A 22,327-nucleotide genomic window follows, 5' to 3' on the forward strand; every position below is an offset into this window, starting at 1 on the left:
TCACACAGGGTATAACTACTTCCCCCAATTTTTTGGATATTTTTTTGTACTTTTTTGTGATTTTTTTTCACCTTTTTACACGGTCCCAAGTCCCTGGACAAAATTACCCGATGAATCTCTCATTATGGCATATTATCACCACACATTGGATTCAATCTTTTTGTCATCTTGTTTTTAAAAAAATTAGAACAGGTTTTGTATTTATTTTTTAAACTGACTGATTGTAGGCCTCATTGATCAAAAATGACCATCCATTGAAAATGAATGGGGGAGATCGAAAATAAAACAAATATTTAGTCTTCAGGAGCATGTTAATGTTCACATATTTACATGTGACACACACACACACACACACACACACACACACACACACACACACACACACACACACACACACACACACACACACACACACACACACACACACACACACACACACACACACACACACACACACACACACACACACACACACACACACACACACACACAAACAAACAAACAATTTTGAGTATTACAGGCTTTCTTTTTCACAGAGAGGAACTTTATCCTCAGATCAATGAGGCTCAGAATGAGTCCTAAGATCAATCAGTTTGAAAAAATAATTGTCCTAATTGAAAAAAAAATAAAAAAGTTGACAAAAAGATTGAATCTGATATTTTGTGATAATATAGCATAACAATCGATTTACAAGAAATGTTTAAAAGGCTGGTCATTTGGAACACATTAGGGTTTTCAACACAGCGTAAGGGTTAAAGTCAAAATATGAAAACCTGCTAATATTCAGATTGTAAGCAGGTCCAGCTCTAACATGTAAGCTATAGTTCAGAGGGCTCTCAGAACAGGCTGGACACTTGGGAAGGCGGCTGGAGGCTGTTGTTTGCCAGGGTGGGCCAAGCTCATGATTGGGTGAGTCAGGCCCGCACAGACCTCCTGTGAAGCCGGGCCAACTGGAGATGTGGATGTGTTTGCAGTTTAGTACAGGAGTGTAAGGCCTGCTTACAAACAATTATTGTGGATGTTTTAAAGAATTTTAATCATTAAACAAAGTCACACAGCATAACAGACCAAGCACACATAAAATCAACTATTCATTTATACTCAAAGGTATTAAATCTTTGCAATAGTAACCTATATAGCTAAAATTCTGTATTTGTAAGCCTATTATATTTACAGGTATGAAGTCCCTGAAATTCTCATAAGAAATATAAAGGCACATTTTGCATAGGTATCAGCTGTTAAAGCAGGATGGGATTTACATTCGAGCTGGTGTGTGGTTGACATGCTTCACACTGGCATACGATCTTTTTTTTTGCATGAAACTCTGAATACATTAAATAAATAAACACCATGATATATAAATCCCAAAACACAAAAAAGTCTTATCAGGCACACAAACACACACAATTAATAAAATGTAATGTGAAAAAGAATGTTCAATGAAAAAGTAAGAAAATATTGTGATAAACAAATATGGAATATATATGAACAGTTTATGAATTTTAGGTGTGCATTAATTGCATTCTAAAACTTTCATAAAAGCAACACTGAGATTTGTTCAGCTAAAATTTGAATGTACAACAGATACAAATATAAGCAAAAGGTTATCATGTAATGCACACAGTAAGATGAATTCATAGTGGCTTGGATTCAAGAATCAAGAAAGACGTCCAAAGGAGTTTTGGGGTTATTTTAGTCATCCTCATCATCAAATTTCACGTTTGCATCATCTGCATCCAGCTGTAAAAGGATGAAATATGCAGTCATAAATAAACAGTAGATAAAAATGAAATGGCTGTGATTAATGAAAGCATGTCAACATCCTTGGGATAAATCTTAAAATATTTATGTCAATCTATTATTAATACAATTAAGAATATAATAATTATAAATCTCAGTACATTATATGTACAACATGATGGCATCATATCATTTAGGCTATACAGATAAGTGGCTTTGTTTTTCTATTAAGACATGGTGGGTGAAAAGTGCATTCATGTGTATTTCTTGTGTCTCAGCGCTATAAAAGAGAGACTTACGCATTTCATTTCCATGACAGTGAAGACGTGACCGGTCATGAACATTCTTAGAGGGACCGTGAGGATCAGGACAAAGGGCAGGGCAAGTGAAAACGTACTAGATTTTACTGCCCACAGAAGCACCAAACACATCACTTGGATCAAAGTGTACAGGTGCATACGCATAGTCGGCACCTGTTGAGAGAGAGAGAGAGAGAGAGAGAGAGAGAGAGAGAGAGAGAGAGAGAGATCTGTAGTTAGATCGATGGTTGGAGCAATAGATGAGATTACTAGACATGGCCAAAAGTATGTGGACACTCCCTTCTAATTATTGGGTTTGATGTTTAGATGTCCACGCACACACACTACCCTTCAAAAGTTTGGTGTTGGTAAGTGTTTTTTAATGTTTTTGAAATCAGTCTCTTCTGCTCACCAAGACATTTATTTGACCAAAAATACAGTGAAAACAGTAATATTGTGAATTATTTTTACAATTTAAAATAACTTTAAAAAAACAAACAAAAAATATTTGAATATATTTTAAAATGTAATGTATCCCTGTGATGGCAAAGCTGAATTTTCATCATCATTACTCCAGTCTTCAGTGTCACATGACCCTTCAGAAATCATTCTAATATGATGATTTGCTGCTCAAGAAATGTTTCCTATTATTATCAATGATGAAAACAGTTGTGCTGCTTAATATTTTTGTGACTTATTTTTTTCAGGATTATTTGAGGGATAGAAATAATTAGTAACATTATAAATGTCTTTACTGTCACTTTTGATCAATGAAATGCTTTCTTGCGGATTAAAAGCATAAATTTCTTTCAAAATAAAAGTGGACTGATACTTTTTTACAGCAGTGTGCTTTTGTCCATGTAGTGTATATGTGTCCATAAATAAATCTTACACGGGTGACAAATGGAACAGGTGGATGATGCTTTTTTGGCATAATAAGCAAAAGCATACGGTCCCAAAGTTGGATGCCACTCAGGGAAGTGATACCCATATAGAGGAAGATCCCGAACAGAGCCGTCATAGGTATCATTTTCAGGATGGGCTCCATGAGAATCGAGACCCCTATGGGTGAGAAATTATTACTATTATGTGTATTGTTCAATAACATTTTATTAAGTATTATTATGCCAATTTCATATTTTTTAAATGGCAATAAAAGCAAATTGCTTTTGTTTAAACATTTATTTAGTGTCATTGTTTCAGATTAAGGGCTTGGAACTCACCAACCATCACGGCCACCAAAATACCACTGACTCTTTGTTCTAGCACACGTTCAATCTGCGGTCTGGGGCCTTTGGTCATGACAGTCAGGGAGTTGGCGTGGGTGACAGATCTCACTGTAGCAGCACTGAGCCACGGGACACCAAAGATAGAGCCAGCTCCTCCCAAGAACACCAAAATCAGGAGGTCCAGATGGAAACCAGAGCCTTTGACCATTTTTCTCTCAGGCTTACTCACAATCAGCCTGGATGGTAAGGAAAAGTAAGGTGGTAAAGGCAGCGCAGCAACACCAAGGATGACCAAAATCCTTGCATTAATCTTCACTTTGTTACATCTACTTGCTGTTTACTTTATGTGTCTTCACCCAGTATTCTATTCTGAATATCTTTATGAGTGAGGAACTCACGTGGTGATCTGGGACTCAAGGAAGATTAGGATGAAGACCAACAAGGCAGGGACAACACAGGCGAACATCAACCAGACAGGGAATGGCTTCTTCTCACCCAGTGGATTGATGAGCCAACCTCTAGCAGACGTGTTGGACACGGTCAGCCCCTTTGGCACCACCAGTTTCTAAAGCAGGAAGTAAATAGAAGTTAGAACATGAGACATCATCTGTTATAATGGTCAAAATCCCAGAAAGTCTTGATTAAAACAAGTGATTTCATTTATGTTTGGGTCCAGATTGCAACATTTGATGGTATGTATGAAACATGTTTGTCTTCATTGGCTTATTCACTAGGGACTTTTACAGTTTTTCATAATCGCTTTGGCTCAAATAATAATAAAATAGGTTCAAATCTAGGCATGTGCAAAAGAGTAATTACAACTGTCTACAATTTGCACAATAACTAAAGCGCATGGCTTGCTGATCAAAACTTGATTCCCAGTGAACTTGTCACATGCTTTACAACATTCTTTCATTGTGTGAGCCATCACATGCAAAATGATTCATTAACTTATCAAAATCTGTCAGACATACGTTTATTCAATAACTATCTATGACATGGAATGTTTGTGATGTCTACTAAATTTGCTGTAGCTAATGACCTGCCATAGTAATGATATAGGAATCACAGTAGGAATAAGCCAATCAAGTTTGGAAGCATAGAGCTTGCCTAGAACAAATCACCACCATTTTGATCATCACAATCGTGAACAGCAGCTACGTGCACGTGGAAGATGGATCTCGTAGTGTTACATACTGAGAGGAGATATATATATATAGTTTTTTTTTTACAGAATTACTGTACTTGCCATTTTGGGGAAAATTTCTGATCTCTATTTATGATTTCAATATAAGAAATGTGAAAAAATGGACATGCAAATATGAATTTTCTGTTTCAACACATTGCTACAAAAATAAAGCTAGTGCATACATACAAATGTTCATATTATTTTTCTCCGTACAACAACATCGACTTCATTTAACCTTTACCTACTGTTGAAATCTGTATCTAAAGCAGACTGTGTCAAAAATAAAAATAGTACAAAAATAAAATTTGTATATTATAACAAACATTTCAAGGGTTACTGCCATGGTGAAAAACCATCAAAACATTTTGAGCAGTATGGCTCACATGATGACACTTCTCATTTTGATGGCATTGGCCAATTTACTGAAACCATTACTAGGCTTAGAAGCATGAATTAAATGTAGGTGAGTAACTACATTTTTCAGACATGTTGTGATGTTCCACAAACAGTTGTGACAATTGCACTTACAGTTCAGAGAATGTAAAAACTGTAATTGCAAAACACGTCTCTATACAATGCAACAGGAAGTGTTTGGCTAACCTGTGTGTAGGCATCGCTGATGCTGATATCCACAGCGATCATGAAGAAGATGGCGATGGGGACACCAAAATCTCCAATCATTCGTCGGATCTGGTGGTGTACAGTATTTTATTAGTAACATGAACTGAAATATAAGCTTTTTGTTTTAAATTTTGTTACAACCTTCCTCGGCAACACTTCTACTACAGGTAATAAATAAAATGAAATAAAATGTGCAGTATTAAATACACTTAAAGGCTTTTATTTGGTTGGATTGTACAATCTGTAATCTGTTAAAAAAATCAATCTGCTAAAATGCCTCTTGAATTCCCCCCCAAACACACTATTACTGATTAAAACATCATTATTGTTTGAAACTTTGAACCTATTTTCGGCTAAGCAATATCAGAGTTTAAATTAAAAAAAAAGTAAACTGGGCATACTCACGGGGCCAGGAAGGAAGGTGCTAGTTTTAAACCCACGGAGATACATTGCAATGAAGAAACATCCAAACATAAGGCACATGGACAGCAGGGCGGTGTTGGGATATGCTCTCTCTATTACCTCATGTAGTTTGGTAACATTGCCATCAGGAAGCTTTGTGATGTTGACAACCAATTTTGGGTGGAAGGGGTCTTCCAAGGTTTCATTCAAGTGATCGTAGTTCAAAATTAAAGGGTGCGCTTTGAAAATCTGAGGAGCAAGAAAACAAAGTATAGTCAAGTCAAGTCACATTTATTTATATAGCGCTTTTTACAATAATTTCTTATAGAGAAAAAATAAGAAGATTTGAGGACAAATTCTATTATATGATCTAATCAAACGAAGTGTGTGTGCATTTGAAAGCCTGTTCATACCTTGATCAGCTTGGAAAAGGTCTCGTAGATGAAAATGAGAGAGATCAAGATGGAGAAGATCTCCTGGGTGAAGCGTGAGATGAAACGAACAAGGAAGCTCCCCTCCACTGCCATCATCACCACCACAATGATGATCAACCACATGCCCACCCAGACACGGCCCACAATGTACTCAAAGCCATGAGACTTGCAGAACTGAATGGGAAAGATGAAAGTGTTTAGATGGATGAGAAAAGTCATACAGGTGGTAATAATCTACCTAGTTAAATACCAATTCTCTCTGATAAAAGCATCACCTGAAAGAAGGCCTCCTCAAACACCATCAATGGACCGGTAAACCCAATGATGAGAACTGGTTGAGCCGCAAACAGACAAAAGATGACACCCTGCACGGCGGTAGAAACCATCATCTCAGAGACCCCCATCATATGCTCCGTCTTATCCGCTAAAATAGAGAAATGGAGAGATGTTAGTTCAACGGATACTCCACCCAACACTTAAAATTCTCTTATCATGTAGTCACCCTCATACAGTCCCAGATGTATATGATTTCTTTCTTCAGATAAGCGCAAATGAACTTTTTTTTTTTAGAAAAATAATCCATCTCTGTGGGTCCATATATGTGACCCTGGATCACAAAACCAGTCACAAGTTGCACGGGTAGGCCTATATTTGTGGCAATAGACAACAATACATTAGTATAGGGTCAAAATGATAGATTTTTCTTTTATGCCAAAAATCATTAGGATATTAAGTAAAGATCATGTTCCATGAAGATATTTTGTACATTGCCTACCGTAAATATATAAAACATCTATTTTTGTGAGTGAATAAACACAATCGCGAACATAAATGGACAACTTTAAAGGCAAACTTTAAATTTTGATTCTCGGACAAATATTGTCCTATCCTAACAAACCATACATCAATTAAAAGCTTATTTATTCAGCTTGCAGATGATGTATACATCTAAATAAATAAATAAAAGAAAATGACTGATTTTGCGGTCCAGGGTCACATATTGCAAAGTGTACAGAACTTCCAAAGTTGACTCTTCAAAAACCACAGAGCGTGAACACAACAGTAATCCACATGACCACAGTTGATGAATCAATTTCTTCTGAAGCAAAATGATAGGTGTGTGTAAGAAAAACTACACACCAAGCAAATCAATTAACTATTAACAATCGCTTCTGGCCAACTGTCATACGCAAGATCATGCTTTTAAGTAAATGTCAGCACATTGTAAAGCATGACATAAGTGCATCTAAACGTGTTGACGTACCAATTCAAGACACTCTCATGAATCCACATGTGACAGCTGGCCGGAAGCATGGTTTATAAAAGTTTAAAATATATAGTAGTACTTTTCTTACACAGATATTATTTTGCTTCAGAAGACAGTGATTCCAACAACTGTGGTTGTATGGATTACCACCGTGTTTATTTTGATAAAAACCTTTGTTTGTGTTCATCTGAAGGAAGAAAGCCATGTACATCTGGGACTGGGACGGCATGACGGTGAGAAAATGGTAGGAATTCGTATCCCTTTAATGATTTCATCCTGTCTAGGTGGGCAATTCTTGGCCAGGCTAAGATGAAATGTGGACCAGGACCAGCTGCTAAATGACACTGATTCAGATCTTTCTCAGTGGTGTGATTAGTCAGGGCTTGCAGTGAATGTACTTACCAAGAAGTCCTCCGAAGGTGATGGCAGGAGAAAGGGCAGCAAAGTAGATGAAGATGACAGAAGACAGCACCTGAGGGTCCAGTGCATCTTTGAAGTCACTAAGGTAATACTTGTAGCGCCGTTTTATGTCTTTGACCATTCCGCCAAACGGATAGCCGGTACGGGCCAGTGGATCCTCCCGTGGTTTCTCAGGTCCAGTCGGGGCTAAACAAACAATTAAGTACAATTCATTGGATGTAATTCCAGATTTAAGTCTAGGATGGTCTAGATAATCAAAGAGAAGGACCGTTCCTTGTAGTCATTATTGATTCATCTAAACTGCATACATGTCTGAACTAGGCATTGCTACATTACTAAATGTAAATGTGAGTCTAACTATGTTAAATAGTTTGCAGGGATGCAGGACCAGCATCCTAGAACTAAAATTATTATAATTAATAAAATCTTGCTCTTGAGAAAGACATGAATGCATATGGAATCTACAATCTGTAAATTGTGTTAAATGGAGCTGAAAGTACAATACTCATTTTGGTAGATCAAAGTATCAACAAATTATTTGATAAAAATCAGATTATTCACATTATTTAATAAACAAACACACAAGGGGAGCAAAGGATGTGTAGAGATTTAAATGTCAAATTAAATGAACAAAGCTGTATCAGCAGCTTATCATTCTATGAAGACTGACCTTTGCCCCCAACCATGAGTCTGGTGTCATTTGGGCGGGCCCTATCGCGCAGCATCTTCTTCTGGAAGTTGATGATTGGCTTCAGCATGCTCTCATCCTGGATTTCTGTGGGTGGGATCACAATGCTGCAGTCCATGAAGTCTGCCATGGCATTGGTCAGATCCATCTCATTTGTGGCCAAGTAAGCCTCCAGAGTGAACACCTGTTTGCAGGTACAGAATGAAGATGAGACATTATATATATATATTTATTCAATAACATTTCAGTGCAAAATCCAAAATTCCTCCTTACCCAATCGGCCATTAGTGCTGCCATGGCCCGGCCACACTCATGGTAGTCCATGCCGCTGTGACTGGGTCCCATCAGAAAGAAGACAAAACGAACTGGAACTGGAGCTTCCAGAACCCCTTCCATCACCACTGAATCCCGCAGACGTGCAAACGCTACCACTGGTTTCTGGAGGTTCTCCACCACACCTTGGGAGAGAAGGAGTGAAGAAACATGAGCATGCAATGTGCTGGAAAATAAAGAACAATCATTTCAATACAGAATAAAAAATGAAGGCACACTCACCTGATAAAACCACAGAGGCCTCCACACGATCAACCATGTCTCGCTGAGGATGAACAGAACAGTGCAAAAGTCAGTATTTGAAACTAGCAGAGCAACATACCAACGTAGAATAAAGGCAAAATTATTTTTTGACAAGATTTTAAATGAAGTCCTTCACAATGGGTCTGGAAAACTGTACTGGAATGTTCCCTTTTTTATTTTTTTGAGGCTATGTAGAGTTTTTAATTGTTTGGATGCTAAAAAACAGACAGAATCTGACTGAGCATTTAAAGTCTAAAACTGAAAAGACAAATGGATTTTAACAAGCAGGATATCCTGGTCTTGTCTCCACCCTAGCTTAAAAATCAGAGGGAAATCATATGATCCATATGGATGGATGGACAGACATAGATGGATGGATGGATGGATGGATGGATGGATGGATGGATGGATGGATGGATGGATGGATGGATGGATGGATGGATGGATGGATGGATGGATGGATGGATGGATGGATGGATGGATGGATGGATGGATGGATGGATGGATGGATGGATGGATAGATAGATAGATAGATAGATAGATAGATAGATAGATAGATAGATAGATAGATACCTGTTTGCTGACTGAGAATGTTTGCAGCTCTATGTCTGCTGAACCAGGGGCTGAAGTAGGCTCTAATTGACTGTAAAGCAGAAACAATGAGTCATAAAGTTTATATCCATAAACAGTCATATAGAGCTGTGACTCATATACCAATTAATATGGATCTCTGAAATAATAATAACAAAAAAACATAACTGTCCTCCACATACACAAACACAAAGCTGCAGAGATAATGAGGAGCCTTACGTGCGCTTGCGTTGCAGTATGGTCACAAGAGCGTCACGGTCTGTGGGCCGGATCTCTTTTTTGAGCAGAAGCTGTTCCACCATCTTCTGACCAATGCTTGATAAGCTGCTGTCATCAACATCAAGCAGCACCGCCCCTGGTTACAGTCATTGTAAACATAAAAAAAACTTCTAATGCCTGCTACAGACAGGAATCCAATATAAGATCATTACAAATGTAATCACACTGTACAACATGGATCTAATAAACTTGGGTAGGATATGTATGTAGACTGTACGATGATGACACCTATTGAATCGTAGTTAGAATAGAAGAATAAAATGTCATCAGCATGCGCTAGTGGTAAACAAATATGAATCGCACTTTGGCAATTGTGGTTTTTATGTTGCCTGAAAAAAAGAAAAAGAAGTGAAAGAGAATATGGAAACGGTCATGGCTAGGGAAAAGAGGCCAACTTGGCACACCAATTTTTCAAATGGAGCTTGAGGTAAGTAGTTTTACGTTTCAGCTCAGTGTCATGTTGAACAATACGCCATTTCATGTTACATTTTTATTGGCTAGTCAGTAGACGTAGGTTGTGGCAGCAAACACAATGTGAGGTGATCATGCTAAATTTCTGAAACTGTCAGAAAATGATCGCAGGCTATCTTTGGTCACAAGACCGTGACAACGGCCGTCTTCGACCCTCTCTCACTGTATGATGTAGAACCACCGTTTAGAGCCACGATTGGTCATGTTTCGTCTGTGACTGCCCAAAATCATACAGTGTGTACTGGGCGTTAGGGAACCTCAAGATGTCTTAAAATGATTTAAAATAAGACAAAAATCTATTTTAATTCAATGACAAACTTCTGAAATTCTAAAATTAAATCATTAAAATGTTCATTAGAGTTATTTTATTTTCTTATTTTAATCTATGGATGTACATTTGTTTTAAAAAAAGTGTGTGTGTGTGTGTGTGTGTGTGTGTGTGGGGGGGGGGTCCTTCAAATATTGTTGGGGACTTATTGTGATATGGCTGCTTTATAATCTGAAACAGCATTTATTATTTTCATCATGTGACAAGTGTGATGTCAGCATAAAAACTTTGAAAGAGAGCTTTGATTTGCTTGGTGTGTTTTTCATGATTTAGTCACTGAATTAGCATGCTTTAGTTGAAATATGGGCCTTTGTTAGAAGTATATTCCCTGCAGAGTTTAGCTCCAGCCCTAATTAATCACACCTGACCCAGCTAATAAAGATCTTCAGGATTACTAGAAACTTCCAGGGAGAAAACTTTGAGACCACTGGTCTAAACATGTCACTTGGTGTCTTACCTGTGCTCATGACCTTGCGGAGTTGAATGAGGCTTTTAAAGGTGAGATAGGAAATGTGGGCCTGGCTCCACTGTCCCGTGGCAGGGCTTAAGTTCTCCTCATAACCCACCCAGCGTCCCATTTCCTGCCACAGCTCCCCACGGAGCTCATTCAGCTCAACGTATGCCTGAGGTGGACAAACAGAGTGTTTCATTAAGTGTTTTAAAAAGAAGTAAAATATATGCAAGTAAGTAATTAATCTGTTTGTGTGTTTCACCTCTGCATCTCCTCTCTTGATGGCATTGGTGTTGGTATTTCGAGCGGCTGAAAAGGGAGATGGAAAAAATGAGTACCAAACCAGGAAGATTTAAGGTTTGTGTTTTTATATATATGCATGTGTAAGGCAAACACACCCTCTAAGTCTCTAGAGAAGGTGAAGGTCTGATGCTGCAGCTCTTCCTGCTGCCTCATCTGCTCTAAGTCATAGCTGCCTTTGTGTCCCCCGGGTGTCCTATAGAGGGCGACAGAGAGCACATACTACAACACACACCAGGGCAAAGACCCACTGTCACAGCTCCACACACTCACCAGATCTTATGCACCATAGGCCAAGCTGAGCTCCATCGTCTTATAAAGTGACTCAAGCCATCCCTGATACAAGAAACATAAACCTCACTCTGTCTAGGCCTCACACTGCCCCGCTCGGCCACAAGGGCGCGACATTTTACATCTTTACTCTCTGTAGTTCTAATGTGTAGTGTGCAGTCTTTTTTTTTTTTTAAATAGTGCACAATAAGCCACACATTCATCACTACCCATGAAATTCAATATGAAAGCCTATCAAATAATCATTTTTAATAATAATCCGAGATTTAAATGATTAGTACGTTTTAAGATGATTTTTTCTTTCAGATGTCTGATTAGCTTCTCTCAAAAATAAACTACTATATAAATACAATAACTGATAATTAAATAAAATGTGGATACTATTTTGTTAAAACATATCTGTAGCATATCACCCCAAAATGAAAATAAAGATTTTCCCAGTTTTTTAAGGAATAATTAGATGTTTTGCATTGCACGATTGCTTTGACGACAGTTATTAATTCTCAATATGGTAATGTGGAAAACCTTATTCTCATTTTTGAAAACTGATTTATTTATTTATTTATTGAAATTGTAAAGTATTTATACATCATGTTGTAATTCCTGTAAAATATGCTCATTTAAATATAAAAAAAGAATATTCTAATAAAAAACAATAATCAAAATTTCTGGATGCCCTATGGGCATGACAGTTTGGGGTTGTTAATCACCATAAAAATGCATTTTAATTTGTGTAAACTATTTCTTCAAAATTTTCCCCCTGATTTTAAGATGTAACCTGACCAGGACAGAATTAAGTGATGAAAATACAGTGAAGCAGACACAACTATATTTGCATTTCTCTCAATGTGTGTTATGTGTGTCCATATGATACTCACAAAGTTAATGGAGATGGTAGAGGTGACTCACTGTCCTCATAGGACATGTCATTGTCCTATAGAGAGAGAGAGAGAGATACACAATGTTTTACTACACTTTATGGCATGTATAAATGTAAAATATCATTGTACATCAACCACTTAATGTGCTATGAGATGCTTTCCTCACCCCTTCAAACGATATGGCTTCCATCATCGAGACTGTCTTCTTTCTGTCAGAAAGTCTCACACATAACCTTCATTCACACAGAGAAACAAAATAACACAGTAAGACTGTAAGACGTGCACACCTGCTACAGGCAGTGGTTATCGTTCATTCATGTATTCCCCTTTATTAAAGTGTTATCATTTCAGCACACTGTTCTTGAGAACTAGAATGAGTTTTACCTGTAAACTCATGCCTCATACTCACTTTACTTAATACGATTTGCCTAAAATATTTACAGTATATTTGTAAGAGCACATATAAATATCAATTATTCATGAAATTATATAGTTTTAATGTTCTGTATGTCTTTGAATAGTTCTTTTAAAAGCAAACACTGAGTATCAGATCACAACTCTGTTTTCAAGTCTTTCAGAGGCTCAAAAACGGAGGCTCACCCCTAACTAGCACAAGGGCGTGTAAGAGCCACAAACAGACAATCATCTGAAGACTGAACTTCTATCGTGATAAGGACTGTTCTGTTCCTCATGGACAGAGGCAGATAGGGCGCAGCAGAGGGGTTTGGCGAAGCCCTCTCAACTACTTCAACAGATAGTAAACACAGATGTATTCCCCATGTTAAAATAAAAATGGATTTATCAACGTTTTCTAGAACCTCCTGGGATTTGTGCAAAACATTGTGAGTGAGGATGAACCTAGTGGAGGGAGAAGAGAATATGAAGACCTCTGATGCAAAAGCCTCTAAAAGCCACCTCTGTCAAAAATGAGATAATAATATTGAGTGAATGCTCTCCGCACATACTATACGCTCATCAAATACTTTCACTTCAAACTCACTAAATCCCAGCCTCAGCCCATTCAGAAATGCCGGTACTTGGGAAGAAACCAACATAGGAGCCTGATAAAAATGTTAACATTAAACAAAAACTTTAGACAGACTTAGAGGCTTTTGCATCTGAAGTCTTCATATGAAGAGTTCAGATGCAAAAGCACCATCTGAAATTTTCTTCTAGAATGATCATTTTTAACAAGCTCGTATATTTAAGTTCAGCAATTTCACTTAAATAGCAATGAAAATGACCTATTAATTGTCATTTAAGTGAAACTACTGAACTTAAATATACGAGTTTGATAAAAATGACCATTCTAGAAGAAAATTTCAGATGGCACTTTTGCATCTGAACTCTTCATATGTTTCCTTAAATAGTTTATTAGAATTGTTTTCAGCTAATTAGTTAAATATACCAATGTGACCCTCAGTAGGTTAATTACCAAGACATATACAACAAATACAATCAAAAAAAAATATATGATCAATAAGTTATGACAACATATGTTTTTACATTGTTTTAACTCATCAAAATAAGTGAAGAAATTTTCAAACTGAAGTTCTACAAAATTCAGCTCATTTGTTTAAGTCAATTTAATGTAATTTAACTTTAAATGACTTCAGCATCCAAGTTGCTTGTACTTAAAAAAGTACATCTGATTACTTTTTTGTTTTTGTTTTTCGGAAAGTGTACTCGAGTTATACATTTACAGTCTGCAGCTATAAGAAACCCAGTATGAAAGCTCATTTTCAGGCTGTCTTTTGAGAGAGTTAGAAAACAACTCTATAATTAGTAAAAAAGTTTCATAGTTCTTCCAGCAACACTTGCAAAATGACTGATAATTTACTGCTGCAAGTAACAATGAGATCTGTCCTGCTCTTAAAATGACCTTTAGCAGGTGTCCCCCTGTCTGCAAGTGACACTGTCTCATTCTAGCCCTCTAAGACCTTCTCAAAAACACTTAATCTTACTGTTTAACAGAGCACAACACACCCTTACCTGAGTCCAGGTGGTCCTGGCGGGTCTGTGCTGGGTGTCCGCGTCTACACTTTGAGAGCCTAACTCAAGACTGACCTCTGACCGATTCAAAAGGCATGGGTGGGGATGGAGGGGTAATGGAAAAAGAGAGAAAGACGTAAAGTCACGTAGTGCGGGGCAACCCGAAAAGCGACAGCATGCGCAGAGCACCCAGGGGTGGGAAGGAGTGATAAGACCCCCATAATCAGAGAAATAGCCTTATCGATGGGGCCACCTTACAGCAGGAATACCCCAACCCTAATACCACTCCCAAAAACAGTGAGAGAGAGAACATAAGAGAGAGAAAGAGTTTGAGGCCTATAGTTTAACAAGCATGGTACAGACTCAGATAGGCTACCTGTCATAAGTTAATTCTGCATCCTCATTTGACTGATTCAAAAATGCATGGGCTTGATCATGTGAATTGTGCACTTTATTGCTAGCTCAGCAAGGTAAGAAGTTATATGCAAAAAAACAACAACATAAATATAAAATATAAATAACCCAATGCTCAAGCCACTCCCAGAACAGTAACAGTTAACCTGGATGATGGCCAAATTCTGACACACTTAGAGAGAGAGAGAGAGAGAGAGAGAGAGAGAGAGAGAGAGAGAGAGGTCTATGTGCAGTGTTAATGTGGAGCTCATCACTAGCAAGGCACATTAATCATTAAAAAAGCATCTTGCCTTCTGACGTCAAGCTGTGTAGAGGTTAGGGATTCCCTTCACATCAGATAATGGAGGACACCCCTCCAAAGGTGTCTGGGGGGGCGCTTGAAGAGGTTTCCCCCTCCACGGCCCTCACATCAGTTTCATGTCACCTCTTTTTCCGCTGAGTCACGGAAACACTGCTGTCTCTTGAGCCAATGAGAGCTTGTTTAAGTACTGGAAATAAGTAAAACAAAGCAATAATTTGGGGTGTGTCATTTGCTGATTAACTTTTCTTCTAGAGTGATGATTCTGTGAAAAGGACCCCATTACTTACTGGGTACTTTGTGGTCTTACTACTGATGTAATTAGCAGGACTGTAAGCCTTGTCCCATCATCTGATCGATTTAGCTGTGCTTAGGGTGTAATGCAAAAGAAATTTTCAAATAAAACAATTTTAATACATTTTTGTTTTGTTTTTCATGGGAATATCACCCAATTTGTTGATGCTATACCATTCATCACATTACATGTGAATGGATTATTTAGGTGACCCCCCCCCCCCATTTATATATAATCATATATTTATAATATAATATACTTATATTTATATACATATACAGTGTATATACATTTTATAAACTAATATATATATATATATATATATACGTATGTATACAGTAGTAAACATTTCAAGTCATACATGAATTTTGAACAATACACATTATGTGGGGTCATCAAATGTTTTTGGTTTAAACAGACTTCCATTACAATTACATGGCCCTCATCAACCTTAATATTTCAGTTCTGTTATAAGAAGAAATTGTGGGGAAAACTCTGAATTGGGGGAACGGCCCACTATGTTTACAGCCCTCGTACACTGGGCCTGAGGTGAACACAGCTGGGAAAATGATTTCTTGGAAGTAGTAATAACCCAACTGATATGCTAAAAAAATGAGAAATGAGATTGACTCAACATCCACACACCCAAGACCCTTTACCACTGCACTCACATTTACATGAGCTTTCAGACACAAACATTCAATTTATACGAACAACTACAATTAATTTCCAATATTTAAAGACAAAACAATAACTAATGTGACTGACTGTGACACAACATTACCTGAAACATGGAGATGGCGGTAGCCCAATGGTCAAGGGTCTTGGGCTGCCATTAGAAAGTTTGAGGTTTCAATCCCAAGTGACATCGACTGAGAAAACAGAGCACTTCTGACATCTTCTTGGATCATTCCCACTGTGGCCTCGAGCAAGGCAGGTCGATCCAATACACAGATCCTGCTCCTGGAAAGAGCCACCTTCTTGCAGAGTTTAACTCTAACCCTAATTAAACACATCTCAACCAGCTAATTAAGGTCTTCAAGATAGCTAGAAACTTCCAGGCAGGTTGGAGCAGAACTCTGCAGAAAGGTGGCTCTTCATGAGCAGGATTGGACAGGTCTGTCCCTGCAATTATTATGTTAAAAAATCCTTAAACGTCCATGGGGAGGAATACACGCCTTTATGACAGGTGCTTTATGCACCTTTTCACTGGAGACCTCAGGTAACGATTACAGTCCACCGACAACACATAAATGATGTAAGCATTCATGTGGCTAGAGACCTTTCAGGAGTACGTGAGTAATTAATGCTCAGGCCTGCAGTTATGAGACCTATTAAGGGATGGAATAAAAGCATCTCCAGAGAAGAGCATCACAGGACCTGTGATTGTGAACAACAGTAACTGAAGCCAAGCACCCTGTTGCATGATTACTGAGCCAGTCTGGAGAGACTCTTCATGGAGCGTGTGTGTGTGTGTGTGCGTGTGTGTGAATGCTAAAGCAGGTTTTTGTGACTTGTAGTTTAATTTTAGACACTAAAACAAAAGCTGACGTTTTCTATTCGCCAGTTACTGAACAAAGCTGTTTAGTAGGATAGTAAATATTTGCTCTAGAAATTATTCAGTTCGTTTAAAATTTGCATTGAAATGCACGATTTGATTAGATTCGTCTTTTTTAAATATATTTTGGTTCAATTCATAGTTATTTTCAAAAATATACTGACAACAAAAATGTAACTAAACCAACAAATGTTTTACCATATAGTAAAATCTTGCCAAAAATCAAAACTGTTATACATCAACAGGCTCAACATTTGCCTTTTGAATGAGAAATGTATGCATAACATGGACATTATTAAAGTAATTCATTAATTGAATTCTCATTGTCAGAGGTATTAGTTTACACTGCTAGTACTTGAGAGCATCTCTGCTCTTCACAATAACACCAATGTGCGTTAGACTAAAGTGTTTGTATGATATTATTCCCCAGCGTTCATGGCATACTGCACATATTATATTGAACAGCACATGTGTGTATGTGTAGGTGTGTCTCTTCTGCAGTCTCTGGTGTTTTATGATAAAGATTGACTGTTCTGTGATAACCACACACACACACAAACTATCACCGGCTGCTTTAAGGGCGTTGACAGAATTTTCATTTTGAAAATTACAGTGCAGTGTTGGAAACTCCCCTCTCTGAATTTTCCTCACATTATCTTTGCCTTAATAAGCATGTAAGCACCATTACATTTGACACTTTGATATAATGAATGTTGGTGTCAGGGCCTTATGTGTGTTTTTTCTTACAAAAGCTGAGATGTGTTATATTGACTCTGAACTTAATCACCTTTTGTTTAATTCACAATATTTCATAGTACACTACACAACTGAATCTTGTGAGATGCTTCACTGCAAATGATTGCTAGTAAAAAAAAAAAAAAAAAAAATTATATATATATATATATATTCGTAAGTATAAGAAATCTTCATTATAAATGGCTCCATTTAAATAGTTTCGCCTCCTTTTTGTTAATGCTTGAACAGAAATATGATAGCAAATATACTGAACAGCAATGAAAAACGCCCTCTACTGCTGGTGAAAAATGTTTACAACCTGAAGGATTTCAATAAATTCAAATGCAATATGATTATATAACGTTTATGAAATTGACTAGCCTAAAGCAAAGTGGTTTAACAAGAGTTATATTTTAGATATATCCAATGTGACAAACCAAAAACAATCTACCAATATTTTCAGAAACTATTTATTTATTTATACATTACATGGACCACAGAAATCATTTAATAAATCTAAAATGATGAGCTAATTACCTTTGAGCTACACTGTAAAAAATATTTGTTTGATTCTCATAAACTAAACTTTAATTTACTGTTTATCCAATGATAAAAAAGTTTTTTATTTCTTTATTTTTGGAATAAGTAAAGCAAAAAAGCCTATGCAATAAAGAAACAAAATATGAGTTTTACAGTGTTCATTCATCAGTTTCAGTGGGACATTTCCCCCCAAATAATCAAGCAATCTTACTAACTGCCCTCTACCCCATTTTTGTCTATTTCACTATAATTCATTCTAATAACTTTATCTTTGATATTCTACTCCAATGTAAGTAATATTTTTATTCATGAGATATCATGCATGTCTAGTCTTATTCCTATACCTAAAACATTATTCTGCCTGTCAAAAAAAAAAAAGAAAAAAAAAAGGGTAACTCTTCTCTTCACTATCCTCATTATTACTCAACTTCGGTTTATAGTTTTCTGGACTGAAGCCTCATACCATAACTTTTGAACTTTAAGCTACAGCAATCATTTACGTCCAAAAAACTAGAGCCATAAAGGAAGACAGTGAAGTGAAGATTTTCAAAACGAATAAACCATTTTCTGCAATGGGCCAATAAGATGCTCATGTGGACCGGACAGAGGATGGGAGCTCATCTCTGCTGAGACGGTAATGAGCATTTAGAGGATGATGCACTCTTTACGGTTTCTGGAGATCTTCTCAGGCTTGCCATCCTTAGCCTTAACAATGGCCTCCATAATCTGCAGGAATTGGACAAAGGAAAATTAGGATTAGGATAAAAAAAAAAAACCCACAACACTTAAATATGTACACTAACTTAAATGTCTTAAGATCTTTTGATTTATATTTATGTTATTTGTAAAACAAATATAAAATTTTGCTGAACTACACATTTCTGGACAAAACTTTATTTAAATGGATCATTTGGAGAGGATAGTGCAGGAAAAGCAGTCACCAATGTTCACCATCAGCCCCATTGAGTTAGTTGAGTGAATGGCCATGCGTGCGCAGAGCTGCAGTCTATTGATTTGTTTAAGATTTTTGGTGACTATTCGTTCTCATAATTCAGTTTGTGTTATTTCATAAAGTTGTCTTAAAGAAACAAACTTACATTATAAAAATGTAAAAGGATGATCCTACGTTTTTAAGTCATACTCATTACTTTAAATGAGCAGATGATACAGCCATTCTTGCTCTGCTTAAGGACAATGACTCTTTTTTGGACTATCAATGTTCTATAGCACATTTTAGTACGTGGAGTGAGGATAACTTTCTGCACCTCAATATTTCAAAGACTAAGGAACTGGAACCCAAAAACACAGATTCATGCTTCTAGCATTACCATTAACGGAGAGATAGTTGAAAGGGTGGAGTATTTCAATTATCTCTGCATTACTTTGGATCAAAATTTCAACTCTAGGGGATTACAAGTGCTGTCAACCAAGACTGACAGCTATTCGTAAACTTAGAAACTTGTCTGTTCAGCCTCGTCATCTTCTTCTTTTGTATCGCAGTATTATTGAGCCAGTACTTATTTATGGTGCCATTTGTGTTTTTCATATGCTAACAGTTACCAACAAGAACACATTCTTAAAGATAACTTATTTAGCAAGTAAAATTGGTATCCCTACCCCTAATTTATCAGATATTGTCTCTACATTCACGTTACGAAAGGCACAACAAATCTTAAACGACGCAGACCACTCACTCTATAAATATTTGATCCCCGCCTTCTGGCCGTAGATATCGATGTAAATACATAGGAAATCAGCCATTGATACATCACTTATGCTTTCTTTGTTTTTTGTGATGTCAGTGATTATTTTTGATTCTATTATGATATGTCGATAATTTAACGTGTTTTATGCGTATGTGTTATGTACGCATCTACGGTGGAAACAAATTTACTCTCGATGACTAATAAAAGCAAACTTGAAAATTATTGGCTTCAAAAGGTACTCATCATAAAAAAAAAAATAAAAAAAAAATGGGCTCAGGTGCAGGACAACAAAATAACATTAAATTACCAAAGAGAGATAATGTACGCACACTGAAATTGCAGCCCCCAAAAATGTACTCATCATATAAATGTCTTTTAACTCAATAGCACACATCAAGTCAAAGGATTCAACGTGTCAAAGGGAAACATCTTGGAACGCTGAATGTTGGAAGGACCTCATAAAAATGATCCCAGAAGGTGCTCTTTAGTTGGGTCTCAATCATAAAAATGAGAGAGAAAAAAAAAAAAAGCCAAGGCACTTGCACTAAAAGATTTTTTTCCTACATTTTTTGGATGCACTGTGGTTTACAAACTATTACACACATTACAAACAAAGAAAGTAATATTTGCTGATGCTTACATCCTCATTATAAGGGAAACCACCCGTTTCTAACTTTGAGAAGACCAGATGTTCATTGATCTCGATCTCAAAACTTCCTACAGGGAAAAGGAAAGAGAGCGTATGTTAATATACTGGACACAAACAGGTGACACTGTTACTACCAATTATTAATGGGGAATTTAAGTTTTAAAGAAGAATATTTAGAAGAATATGGGTAACCAAACAGTTGATGGACCCTATTGACCTCCATATGGGGGAAAAATTACTATGGAAGTCAGTGGGGTCCGATCCTCTGTTTTGTTACCCATATTCTTTTAAATATATTATTTTGTGCTAAGCAGAAGAAAGAAATTCATGCAGGTTTGGAACAACTTGAGGGTGAGAAAATGATAGAATTTTCATTTTTGGGTGAACTATCCCTTTAAGTAAGCTAAACGTATTTAGCTTAAAAGATAATTGGAGTTGAAAAAAAGTTTGAAAAAACACACGGACTAGTGGAAATTATGAGTAGGATATCAGAAGGACACAGTGTACTCGACCTCTCCTGCCCACGAAGCCAGACACCTCCGCATCAGGAAACTTCGCCTTGATGTCTCGCTTCAGCTCCAGGAAGCGAGGCGCGTAGCCTCATCCACCGCTGGTGGGGTAGAGAACAGTTATTAATATTCTTTATTTCGTTCAAAATATGCGCAGTCATTTCTGCCAGTGTAACCAGCTTCAGTTACCACACACGATAACTTAAACCGGTTTTTCCACACCAGCTGTGTCAATCAACGTTCATCCCTCCCTCCCTTTCTCCCTTTCTCCCTTTAACCGGTCCACAAAACGTCTGAACGATTCTTTAACGGTCCGAGTGGTTCTTGAGTGAACAACTCAATGACTCATTGTCCATGATGTAAATTCATTTTAAGCATTGTTTAATGTAAATACAAATTATATTTAGGTTTTAACCGTTTTCATGAATCATGGCTGCGACAAACTGGAACACAAGAACAATAAACACGATCATTAATTATTATGACTTTATTTGAACATTTTGGAGCGTCTATAATAAACCACGCTAGGGATGTCATGGACCACGCGATGAGGTAAAGTAACAATCGCTGGATCGGCTTTTTTTGAACCGATTCTTTAATGAATGGTTCAAAAGAACCGATTCGCGGTAAATATTCGTACTTCTCAGACGCGTTCGGAGTACGCCACATCTGCTTCAAAGTGCGTGATTGATAACCAAGTAGCCTATGTGGTACGCAGCTAAGTCGATTTTTAAGACAGGGCCATAACTTGGCAAACAAAACACATACCAATGTATTCGCATTGAAAGAAGCTGGTTCGGATTTAAAATCATATTTAGTACTTTAAAGACATGTACATCCAGAGTGTAAATGAGCTTACCAGTATTCGACTTTTATCTTCAGCACCATGGTTCTTGTCTTTAGATTCTGACCTGTGGAGGTTAATGACGGCTACCTGGTTGTTCGAGGAGACCGAAAACAACACTGCACACTTCCCCTCTGGACACTCTGCGTCAGGACGGTCGGCCACACCCTGCTCACCTCCACCTGTTTGACACGCCTACAGTTTCCAAACTGCTCATCACCTTTCAAAACGTGAACTGGTGCATTCCTTATTATTTATTTATTTATTTGTTGAGTACCCTACGGAGGTTAAAAACCTTTAAATACTGCGGAAAAAACAAACAAACAAACA

General features: G+C 37.2%; 2 protein-coding genes across 2 annotated transcripts; both read right to left on the reverse strand.

The window, feature by feature from the left end:
- Window positions 1-1,014: 1,014 nt before the first annotated feature.
- slc4a1a (solute carrier family 4 member 1a (Diego blood group)) lies at window positions 1,015-14,544 on the reverse strand. Its single transcript, XM_079865110.1, has 21 exons — window positions 14,450-14,544; window positions 12,624-12,690; window positions 12,455-12,510; window positions 11,384-11,481; window positions 11,248-11,294; window positions 10,992-11,157; window positions 9,676-9,811; window positions 9,439-9,508; window positions 8,845-8,887; window positions 8,563-8,747; window positions 8,272-8,473; window positions 7,584-7,787; window positions 6,190-6,338; window positions 5,894-6,088; window positions 5,484-5,729; window positions 5,058-5,147; window positions 3,667-3,833; window positions 3,263-3,504; window positions 2,932-3,101; window positions 2,040-2,213; window positions 1,015-1,740 (listed from the first exon to the last, which is right to left on the reverse strand). Exons 2-21 carry the CDS (start codon window positions 12,648-12,650, stop codon window positions 1,693-1,695), a joined length of 2,715 nt encoding a protein of 904 aa, XP_079721236.1. The 5' UTR covers window positions 12,651-12,690; window positions 14,450-14,544; the 3' UTR covers window positions 1,015-1,692.
- Window positions 14,545-18,098: 3,554 nt separating this feature from the next.
- Window positions 18,099-21,244, reverse strand: selenow2b (selenoprotein W, 2b; the record flags this gene model as incomplete). The annotated part of the gene is made up of 3 exons (XM_079882797.1): window positions 18,099-19,015; window positions 20,636-20,712; window positions 21,157-21,244. Coding segments are annotated over 3 exons (246 nt in total), but the record flags the coding sequence as incomplete, so codon positions are not given.
- Window positions 21,245-22,327: the final 1,083 nt, after the last annotated feature.

This window comes from Squalius cephalus (genome assembly GCF_949319135.1).
Source record: "Squalius cephalus genome assembly, chromosome: 1".
NCBI lineage: Eukaryota > Metazoa > Chordata > Actinopteri > Cypriniformes > Leuciscidae > Squalius > Squalius cephalus.

Excerpts from the sequence above, each read along its gene's own strand:
- slc4a1a (XM_079865110.1), bottom strand. The coding sequence starts at position 12,650 with ATGATGGAAGCCATATCGTTTGAAGGG. Across the intron at positions 8,888-9,438 it reads CATTCTCAGTCAGCAAACAG|CGAGACATGGTTGATCGTGT; the intron begins GTATCTATCTAT and ends GTTCATCCTCAG. Across the intron at positions 7,788-8,271 it reads ACTCATGGTTGGGGGCAAAG|CCCCGACTGGACCTGAGAAA; the intron begins GTCAGTCTTCAT and ends TTGTTTGTTTAG.